The sequence below is a fragment of the Marmota marmota genome, unplaced genomic scaffold, assembly GCF_001458135.2.
Source record: "Marmota marmota marmota unplaced genomic scaffold, marMar, whole genome shotgun sequence".
Lineage (NCBI taxonomy): Eukaryota > Metazoa > Chordata > Mammalia > Rodentia > Sciuridae > Marmota > Marmota marmota.
Genome location: NW_025999960.1, coordinates 1,269,379 through 1,281,199, shown reverse-complemented (window position 1 = coordinate 1,281,199; position 11,821 = coordinate 1,269,379). Strand labels below are relative to the sequence as shown.

The window sequence follows — 11,821 nt, the reverse complement described above, 5'->3', positions numbered from 1 at the left end:
TATATACTAGCCATCACTCTTGGATAAGCATTTTGAATCTATTCCTCAACTACAAAATAAAAATACTAATAAATATCTTGTGGGTCTGTTGTAAGGAATAAATGAACTGATAAATAGAATTGGCTATTTATGTCAGGTGGGTTCCCTATATGTGGATTTAACCAACCTGAGATCAAAAATATTCAGAAAAAATTTGCATCTGTACTGAATATGTATAGATTTTTCTTATCATCATTCTCAACAACATAGTATAATAACCATTTACATAGCATTTACATTGTATTCAGTATTATAAGTAACCTAGAGACAACATGAGAAGGATACTAGAGGATTACATAGGTTATGTGTTAATACTACACCAATTTACATGGTGACCAACTTGAGCACCTTGGAATTTTGCATCTGTGGAGACTTGAAACAATCCCTAAGCGACACTGATAAAATGTGGAGAAGAAATCAATAAATTGCCATCATCCCTGTTAAGAGTCTCTTCGAAAATGAATGATGAACAAGAAATCAAAAGAGAATATAAGAAAGTCTGTAACTAGCATTTCACATCTGCCTGCATTATCTAAAAGTACAATGTAAAGTTTGAAGCAAGAAATAAAAGGAAAAAATAAAATGTAATTTTTTGATGTTTTTATTTGTTTGTTTTTGTGGTGCTCAGGATCAATCCCAGGGCCTCAGGCATGCTAGGCAAGCACTTTACTACTGAGACACATTCCCAATCTAAAATGAAACCATTAAATGTGAAAGAGAAGGGTAATGAAAAGTGCTAATTACTCTCAAAATGAATTAAAAAGGTGGGAAAGAGAGATGAAAAGTCATTTTCTTAGTCCATCTGCAGACATAAAGTTAAGCTTAGAAATACAGAAGAATGAGTTTCTGAGCATGAGAATCTGAGTCATATTAATAAGTGATATCATGGAAGCTTTGTCTCAGGATTCTGTGAAATAGATTGACAGTCTACAATCAGCAGAGTGGATGCTGCAGAGCCATGTGTTAAAATACATTAAGTTTCAATATAGTAATGCAATTAAATAAGGGTGACTGAACAACTTACCAAGTGAAAAGAAAAATTTAGATCAGGAAACCACTAAAGGCATTCAAAGTGGAATGAAAGGTGTCACAAAACAAAAAGGACAATGGAAATGATGTCACACACATCTGGACATTTTAATAGTTATAAAGTATATTGATAGGTAGAGACTGAAGTGGAAAGAGCTTTGAAAATTGGGTTTAAGGCACAAACAAGGTGTTGACAGTGTGACTCCTGATGGGGTGTTTCTAGCAAGGTGACCAAGTCCCCAAGGGCCTTTCAGACATATGGAAGGGGTAGGAGAGAGTGGATAATGTCAGTTGCCCACTCAAATTCCCCTTTGAAAAGGTCTGTATCTCCCTTCCCCCTCTCCTTGAGCCAGAAAATTATATTTTTTTTCTTTTTAGTTATTTTTAATTGACCTCCATCAGTGCACTTCACAGCAGAAGGATGTCAAGATCATAATTCAACTTGAGAACCGTGTGAAGCAAGGTGAAAGTTTTTTCAACCCTGGAAAATCTAAGAATTTGTCTCAAACACACAGCTTCGAGTGCCCGACTTCAGGAAGAAATTGACGTTTTTACCTAAAATAACTGTTCAAACTGTACATTTGCTACGTTTTATAAACATCAGAAGGGCACCACTGACACCCAAGTGAAAAATCCCCACCTTGGCCAAAATGGTTTCACATGAAAACAACTTACCTACCAAGGAAAACTTTCTGCACTCCTGGTGCCCAGGGGAATTTGGGGCAGGGGAGTTTGTGCCTAAGCCTGTAGAGAACCAAAGCCTTTAACCCCCGCGTGGAAAGGGAACTTTTAGGCTGCAAGACTGCTGGCTTCAGCATCCCTGTTTTCCTCTTGGGGGCGGAACAGGTACCTCCCAAATCCACCCTTCAAGCAGCCCCTTGCCTGTTATTTGTGCGTTGTCCCCCTTTTAACTTGCTCTGTATAAACATTTCCCCCTCCGCCCGCCCGCAGACAGCCCACCTCCGCCTGCCCGCCTGCCCGCCTGCCCGCCTGCCTCCCTGCTCGCTGGCCTCCCCTCCCCAGGCTTCAGCTGGAGAAACTCCTCCTTGCAAACAACATGCGCTTTGGGGCTCAGTGTTCTTGGAGCCTGCCAGTTCTTTCAGGAGGTCGTTTACACGCTTGGCTCTTACTTCAATGAGCTACTCTGGAGCAGCCAGTGAAAAGTGCTTTTGCTCCTGAAAAATATTGGAGCGCTTTGTTGCGAGTGGTGACTCCATGGCTCCGGATCCTTAAAGATAATAGCCAAAGCAGTTGAACTGGTCCCTTCTTAGGGGGCACTTGCATTCTCTTAAAGTGTGATATGACAATTGCAGCGCCCAGATTGTGTTTGGTAAATAATTTTCCATTTTCCTGTGAATCGTCAAACTTCTTTTGGCCCTACCTACCTGGTCACCCTCTTGTTTGTAGATTGCTGTGGTGCATAACTTTTAATGGGCCAAAAAAGACACAAAGCTAACATTTACTCATTACATCCACATAGAGTGTACGAAGAAAAACACCCCCCTTGCTCACGCCCTTTAGAAAAGACATAAATTTTGACAGGAAAAATACTTCAAGGGGAGCTGCATGTGTTTCTTTACTCGGTTGTAATGGCAATATTATCAAATTAGTTTGTGTTACCTCCAACTTTAATATTTTCATTTGGTTCTTTTTTCCCCATAAGTGTACTATATAAAGATGATTAATCAAAAAAGGAGGGTTACCTTTGATTAAGGAAGTTAATTATGAGTGGCTGACGATGTAGGTGGGAGGTTTCACTCAGCCATTTTATTTTCTTCTCCACGGGAGAACTAGAGAAATGGAGCATACTGGACTACTAAACACTTTAAAAGAAACTCCAACTTCCACTGCCATCATCAATAAGCAAAAGCAAAAATGTTTCTTTGTCTACATTTTATTACACATTTAATGGGCCTCCAAGTGCTATACAAACATTAAGTATGTTTTCCAAATCCCATGATGGATTATATAAATAATCAACATAATATTATACCCATTTTACATAGGGGAAGCTGAGTCAAAGAGACATTATAAGACAGGAAATTGTTGTCATTTTTGCCAAGTTTACTTCTGGAATCTCACAAAAAGTATTTAAAGAGAGGCAATGTTGAGCGCAGGCACTTTGAAGCCAGAATGCCTAGGTTATATCCCTGGTCCAGTCTCCTTGCTAGCTGTGTGAACAATGGGAAAGAGTTTCACCTCCCTACAGCCTCAGTTTTCTCATCTGTAAAATGGAGATAATTGGTTTGTTTTGAAGATCAATCATGTTTGTAAAAACTACTTAAGAGCTTGCTTTACATAGTAAATGCTGTGTAAGTGGTACCCTTTTTACTGGTAGTATCGTGACACATAATAATGTATAAATGTGAAATGGAGGAAGCATGTTGACTGGGGTAGTCAAGCAGATGGTAGCTAGTTAGCCTCTTCAGCTCTGTTTCTATCCTGATTAACCTAAAAGCCTTTCAAAGTGCTTCCCTAGCCAAAGTCGAGTGTGCCCAAATTGGAAGTATTTCTTTAGTCTTCTCCAGAGACCCTTGTCTCCTGGGTGTGATTTTTTTTTTTGGTGTGCTAGAGAAAACCTTTGGTAACACCAAGTCTCTGTCCCTCCTAAACAGAGAATGTAGTTGTTCTTTTACAAGGAGGCCAATCTAAAGAAAGTTTTCTCAGTTAGAATCTCTCTCTTTGCTACAACTGTTTCTGCCCTGGTTATGATTGAGGGGAAAACCCAGTATTATAATTTGTTCACTGCATTGTGCACTGAACTTAAAAACCTGAAGCACATTTCTGTTTCTAAAGTTTTGGACTTTGCTCCCAAGCCAGGACTGTGTCCTTCACACTCAGTGGCTTCTCTTCGTGGTCTGGCTAGCAAGGGCACAAATGAGCTTGGCACATACAAGGTGGACACATTTTCCTCACAAAAGTTACCCGGAGCTGTCCAGTCAGCAACTCATGGGCCCCAGAAGTTCTCCATCTGGCTACATTCTTTGAAGCATGGTCTGAATGTCAAATAAATCAAAATGCTCTCCCAATGCTAACAATTTCACTAGCTCACGTGGGCCTGATGCTTTGAGGTAGCTTTAGCATTTACCACCCTTGTGATGATGAAAGTGATTTAATCTCTCTAGCCTCAGTATTCCTATTTGTAAAATAAAACAAATAAAAAGGGCATCCACCTCCATTGTCACAGAGATGAAAGAAGATATCACATGTTCTGTACACAGAACTCTAAGGCCCACCAGGTTTTGAGCACTTTGGAGCCCAAAGCTGAGTCTCTTTCATCTTTTCCTCATTAAATATTTTTATTACTACTGTAATTATGTAGTTTATTGTATACAGTGTGATAATTCAATATATATAGAGAGTGTATAATGATCAAATCAGGGTAGTTAACATTTTCTATTTCCTTAAACATAAAAATTTGTTTAATTAACACATAATAATTATGCACATTTATGGGGCACAACATATTTCAATACATATATACAATGTGCACTGATCCAATAGGGGTAATTAATGTTTCCAGCTCTTCATTATTTTGTTTGGAGCCTTGGAGCTGTTCTCATTTAGCCATTCATAAAATATATAATAGGTTATTGTGAACTGTAAAGTCCTAGAAATCACTACTTCTGTACAACTGTGTTTCAGTAGCTGTGTTAAAGGCTTGCTAAATGTTTAATGAACATTACTACTATTGGATGTGTAATAAAGTCTTGCTTGGATTGGATTTTTTGTTTTGTTTTGTTGTTGTTATTGCAGTACTGTGGGGAGAACCCAAGGCCTTGTGAATGCTAGGCAGGTGTTCTACCACTGAGCGACATCCCCAGCCTTAGTTTTTTTTCTTGTTTTTTTTTTTGTTTGTTTGTTTGTTTGTTTGTTTTTCTTGAGTATCTGTTTTGCATTCTCAAGTTGAATTATATATTGGTAAGGGCAGAAGTTGTAGACTCTAGGTTCTTTGTTTTCAACCCAAGTGGTTTATACTATGTCCTTGTAAGGAAATTGTGTTCATTTTGTTATGTATCTCTTAATAAGAAGAAGCAGTTTGTGGGCTCAGTGGCCGAGTGCTTGCCTAGCATGTGTGAGGCACTGGGTTTAATTCTTAGCACCACATAAAAATAAAATAAAGGTTCATTGATGACTAAAAAATATTTTTTTTAAAAAGAAGCAGCAGCACTTTTCTCTAACTGCAATGAACTTCCATTGTTGATTGTTTGTCTGTCTCTTTAAACCCTACTCATTCTTCCATTCAATTTTTTCACAGTGCTCAATCTGGTATCCTTTCTTCAGGCATTCATTATGCAGTTATTTTTATTGTAGTTCTCATGGCAGGATAGGAATGGCCAACTTTTTTAAATATAAAAAGTTTTTTTTTTTGCTTTTCTTTAATATCTTTGCTACTTTAGAAAGATGATATATACATGTTTCCCCTATGCCTTGAAATGATTTGAAAAATAAGTCTTTCCCTGCCTTAGTATAAAGGGAAACAGGTTTTCCATGCCTCAAGATTTGGCTCAGGATTTATGGGATCTTCAAAATCTCTTATCCAAAAGATAATGGATATACAAGGAGGAAATGTTGGAAGAATTGATTTTTCCAAAATAGCAAAATAACAGGAAAGATCTGAAGGGCTAACCAGACCGAGTGGATCCCAAGAGATTGCTTAAGAGGAAAAGATATCTTGTACAGAGGAAAGGAAACATGAGTGCCTACTGTTTCCCTAATCAAAATTATTTCACTTCCTGCCTCTGCCAGAGAGGCAATTCTCTGCAGCCATGTTTTATGGCCACATGACCCTGCCCATTGATCATGTTTGTATCAACACCCTCACAAGGATTTACTGTACGTGCAGAATGGATACTAATATAGGATCTGTATATGTTTCTACTTGGGAAACTCCATGTAATGTCTTTTTCTTTTATTGCTTCACCTGAAACTTTATAACTTCTCACACCTAGTATTACCTTAAGTGAGTCTATGAGCTAGGAAGTGTTCCAGGCACTGTGAATGCACAGATGGTAGTGAGGGCTTTGTGAAAGAGAAGACTATCCCCTTTCCCATCTCACTCCATCAATATGCTTACAAGTAAGTGAGTAAAGTGGTGACAGGTGGTGTTATGGTTTAAACATAACCATCATATACCTAGATATGAGCTTCCTGCGGTCTTTTTCACAGATACGAAACACAAAAGGAATGAATAAGGAGATACAAGAAATATAGATATTAAAATACATATCATATGTGGAAATGATTTGAGGTTGATAGTTATTATAGTTATTGTGACAGGATATGAATGGGTCAACTTTGTTACTATAAAAAGATTTAAGAAGGAAACAAATTTCTTGAATTGCAGATGAAGACTTAGACCTTAAGTATTTCTTAATAGCTGAACCAAAAAAAAATGCAAATAGAAAGAACTGTTCTTAGTTTACCCAAAGGATTTATGTTGATCAAATAAAAAGTAGGATATTCTTTTAAAATGGATTTTGCATCTACTCTGTATTAGTCAGTGTTCTGTAGAGAAATAGAACCAAAAAAGGAGGGATTTATTGTACTGGCTTATATGATCAGAAGATGGATAGTTCCACAATGGCCATCTGCAGGCTGGAGAACTGGAGGAACAAGTAGCTGCTCAGTCCAAGAAGCTGCAGCCTCATAACAAGAGGGATCGATGCCCCAGTTCTGGACCCAAAGGCCTGGAAACTCCCTGAAGAGTCACTGGTTAAGAATCTGATATCCACAGGTACTTGCCCTAGCAATCAAAGAACTCACTCAAGAAGAATCAAGCTTTCATTTGCTGCTGCTTCCTTGTTATTCCACCTTTTTTCCATCTAAACCTTTAATCTATTAGACTGTGCCCACACTTAAGGTGGGTCTCTGCCTTGGTTTGCTGTCCCACATGCCAATCATTCCTAGAAACACCCTCACTGAAACACCCAGAAACCTCATAATCTTTGGTATCTCTTAATCCAATCAAGTCGACAATTCAGATTAACCATCACATACTCTATGAGGGGACAGTCCAGAAAAGAGAGAAGTTGGTCTCCAATTGGCTGCCTTTGTCAGTTTTCATTTCTTACCTGTCCTGGAGCTACCAGTTCCTTCCTTCCACAAATATGTGCTGGGTGCTTGGTATGTGCTGTCACTGCGCTAAAAGAGAAAAACAAGTAAGGCCAAACACACCTTCTTAAGATGTCATAGATTCTTCTGAGTTCCAAAGTAATGTCTTTTAAATGTTACTGCCCTTAGTCTCCCAGGGCATGTGGACTTCTCCCCATCTGAATAAAAGATGGACTCTTACAATTCATGACAAGGAGTTTACAACACACACACACACATACACACCATAACTAAATGCAGATATCTGAACTATTTTTTTTCTTGTGCCAAAGCACAAAGGGTAAGTTAACTACCTTAATGAATTTGTATGATTTCTAATAGCCACGTATTTCCCCCAAGTTCAACATTTTCTTAGGGTGGATCATAAGTAAATACAGTTCACAATAATTCACAAGATAAGCTCAAAGTCAAGTGAGCCACACTCACTCCCACCACCTTTTCTGGGTATATTATCTTCCTAGGGATGCAGTAACAAATCACTAGAAGGTGGGTGGCATAAAACAGAAATCTATACTCTCATAGTTCTGAATATTAGAGATATGTCTGAAATCAAGATGTCTGCAAGGTCTTGGTCTCTCTGAAATTTTGGGGATGATCTATTCCATATCTTTCTAACGTCTGGTGTTATTGATAATCTTTGGTGCTTCTTGATTTGTAGATACATTACTCCAACCTCTATTTCCATTATCACATGGCATTTACACTATGTGTTTCCATGTTTCTTCCCCTCTTCTTATAAGGACACACTGTTCTTATGATGTCATACTGAAATAGGGTACACTGTACTCCAGTAGGACCACATTTTAACTAAGTACATTGATCTGAAATGACACAATTTACAGATAAGATCAACGCAGGGTTTTGGTTTTATCCCTAGATGGAGTTCCTACATGTATCCCTAGGTCCCTAATAATTGTTCCAGTTCCTTTAGATCTTCCTGTTTCCCAAATGAAGAAGGTGCTTACTTACCTGATTCCAAAGATTTGGGGGAGCTTTAGATCTTTTTTAACCTACACTTCTTTTATCTCTTTCCAAGAAGCTCAGAATCTTGAACTGTGTGTTTTCATTCTCACACCTGACTGTTCTGATTTCCTCAGACACATTCAATGGCCTGCAGAGCTTGTCAATTTTACCAGCTGGTCAACTTCACCAGCTGTGAGCATTAGCTTATGTTCCCAATTCTTAGCCTTATCTGAACTTAGTTTTGAAAGCTGGAATAAGGCCCTATTCACTGCTATGCTCCCTTTTAAAGTGAACTATATTGTATTTCTTGTCTAAGATATAACGTTTGCTCTTTGTTCATGGGGTATTCCATGAGACTCAAGACTGATCAGCTCAAATCATCTAGCCACAAATATGCTCCCAGATTCTCTTTAAAGACTTATCATTTATGCAGACAATAGAGGTTTTACAAAATTATATCATTAGAGTTTTAAAATAGCAAAATGTCTTTAGGATACAACAGAAATCAGCAAAATGAATAACTTCCTACGTAGGAGAAAATGTGTCACTATTTTAAATAACTCATGGATAGTTCAGCCTTAAGTAGTTTATGTTCTCTTCAGTCTTGAAAGTGGGTAGAGTCTTAGCTGACTATCTGATTTAAGTATGAAAAAAAGCTTATTGCTAGGGTATCAGGTTGTTCATAGAATTATTTGCAAGATTGGGAAACTGGCCTCAGCAAATGGGAAGAGACAAAGAATCAAGATCAAAATTATAATACAGGATCTGTCCAGTGAGGAAACTACAACAAACACCAGATGCCACAGCTCATGCCATTGATACTGTTGGCATCCAGGAATGATCAGGAAGAAATTTATAAAAAGCATTCTCTGGCATTTGATCATTGATTTGATGCTCATGTCTTGGTCTCAAGGATATTAAAAACTGACCTGATATCCATAGCTAAGCCATATTGTTCTCCAGCTTGATGAAACCTCACAAAACATTCTTTTAAACTTAACACAAAATACCAAAGATCCTTCCTCTTGATAAATGAGTGACTGTTACTGTCTTATCTAATACAACTTTATACATGCTATAGATTTCCTTCCCTATAAAATTTAGATACTTAAGCATAGAATTTCCCATCTTAAAACAAAATTCCCATCTTCTCACAACATCCTGTCTACAATAAGACCTGCTTCTTTGATTCTCCCTCAAATCATCCAGCCAGAGGCCAAAGACTTCAATGAAAGTTCTTTCTAACACCCTCTTACTTAGACACCCCATAGGTCTTTCTCGGTGGTTTGCATACCACCTCATTGCATGTGTCCCTTTAAGATGTTGACTAAGGGCATTGACATTTGTCATAGCTGGCTCTTTGCCATCAGCCTGTTTTAGTCAGCTTTTTCACTGCTATGACTAAAATATCTGATCAGAACAATTTTAGGAGAGGAAAAGCTTATTTAGCGGCTCACATTTTCAGAGATATCAATCCATGGATCGCAGACTCCATTCCTCTAGGCTCCAGAGAAGCAGGACTTCATGGTGGAAGAGTATGGCAGAGGGAAACAGCTTGTGATGATGAGGAGTCGGGGGAGAGAGACTCCACCCTCCAGATACAAAATATATACCCAAAGTCACACCCCCAATGAACCACTTCCTCCAGCCACACCCCACCTGCCTCCAGTTAAGACTCAATTAGTCCCACTAGGGATTAATTCGCTGATTAGGTAAGGCTGTAATCCAATCATTTCTCCTCTAAATCTTCTTGTATTATCTCACATGTGAGCTTTTGGGGGACACCTTACATCCAAACCATAACACTGCCCTTAAAGGATGCTGCCAAAATTAAAATTGTCTCAAGAAAGAATTCTCCCATCCCTACTTCACTACTCCTAAATCAAAACCCCAGGTGAGCACATCTGATTGATGCCTATAAGAGCTGGGGAAGTAAGAAACTGGTATTTTGGGAATTCTTTGCCTACCACCAAGATTCATAGAAATAAAAGAGAAAGAGAGAGGAGAGAGAAGGAGGGGAAAGGAAGGGAAGGGATCACATTGTATTTTCAAACTCATGGCTCACGAGAGACATCCCTCTCTCCAGTCTTCAGATACTTGGTAGCAGAACAGGCAGGAAATCAGGATGAAGACAAGCTATTCTGCTTATGTTCCCTAGAGATGTACTGGCTGTCTATTGTCTTCCCTTCTGTGCTGAGCAGGATTATGTCTGACTGCATAAATCAGGAAAACACAAATGACAGAAGTTTAAACAGGTAAATGTTTCTCTGTCACTTAGTGGCAGTTTCACCAGGGCTCGCCTCCTTTCTTACTTGCTGATTCATCCTTAGCATAGATTCTTGTGTTTCTCATTTTCAAAATTTTACGCCTGTATTTCAGGGTAGAGGAAGGAGAAAATGACCAAAGATGTTCTCAGGATTCCCATCCCCTTTCAAGAAGTCTTCCTGGGAACTCCTCACACCATGTCCTTACATATCCATTGGTCATACCTGAGTCAATGCCTGCACCTTTATGTATGTGCAAGAGAGAAAGAGTGCTGGGAAACCTAGACATTGGTTTAGGCAAAATATCAAAAAGAATGTCAGAATGAATGTTAGAGCAGAACTGAAGACCTAGCCACAATTCATTTCAAATTTTTAACTCTGCCTAAATGAGTTAATCTGAGAACTGCAGTTAACACACATACTAGAGATAAATTAATCACATTCAAAGGCATATAACCAATGAACTCAGCCCTAAGTCACTAGTAGCAGGTTCATCACTATGCAATACATGAAGCCTTAGGCTATTGCTAACTTTGCTCTTTTTCTCTGGTTTGTTTTCATAGAACAGGAGAAGGTAGAGATAATAACACAGATCCTTTGCAGTCCAATCAAAAAGGATAAGAAAAACAAGTTGTTTAAAAAAAAGATGAAACCTACTTAACAAATAAAAGCCATGTTTATTTCATTTCATTCTTTGCCAGAATGTGCATTTGCTGTGGTATGGATAAATGGTCTCAAATTTTGATGTTTTAGACTATTGGTGGTCTCATATGTAATAGGTGGTCCTTTAGGACAATTATAAATACATTCTCAAAAGTCAGTCTAAATGTGTGTTTTAGATTTATTTTAATTTACTTTATGAATTTAAATCAAAATAAGGGAATCAATATTTTTATGTTGTAACCTCAGCAATAATTATTAATTTGGGGAAAAGATTGCTAAAGATTTTGTATATTTGTGTGATGGAAGGGTAGGTGGTCCAGTGGGCCTTTACTGAGGATTCAGGATGCATTATTTTAAAAGGTTGAAAGGACAGAGTCTATCCTCTTCAGCAGAAGTGATCCATTGGGCTCTGAGACTCAAAGCCTTTACAAAGGACTCAACAGAAAGCTTTCTCTCAAAATTTGAAGTAAGATATAAGAACCAAGGCTCATTCTAAGGCTATGGAATGAGTTTTATTCAGGATGAACCCACAATAGCCCATCTTGTATTGTGAGTTAGAGTCATTTTATTGATGATATAAAAAGACTAACAATGATAACCTTAAAATATAACCAAGGCTAAGTGAAATAAATTATAAGCTTGAAAATTGTGGTATGACTACCACATAGGGAGTAAAAACATGTGGTACATTGGTGAAATTTTAAAAAAAGCATTTGAGAGTAAGTAAATTCTAGATTTATATACTTTAT

The 11,821-nt window shown here is 38.0% G+C and overlaps 1 protein-coding gene across 1 annotated transcript in view; it reads right to left on the bottom strand.

Annotated features, from left to right (window-relative positions):
- Positions 1 to 11,821, bottom strand: part of Ccdc91 (coiled-coil domain containing 91) — a 416,145-nt gene that overhangs the window by 26,945 nt on the left and 377,379 nt on the right. The window contains exon 13 of the mRNA XM_048802484.1: positions 7,143 to 7,212. Coding sequence (XP_048658441.1) covers positions 7,143 to 7,212 — 70 coding nt within the window. The remainder of the gene's footprint in view (positions 1 to 7,142; positions 7,213 to 11,821) is intronic.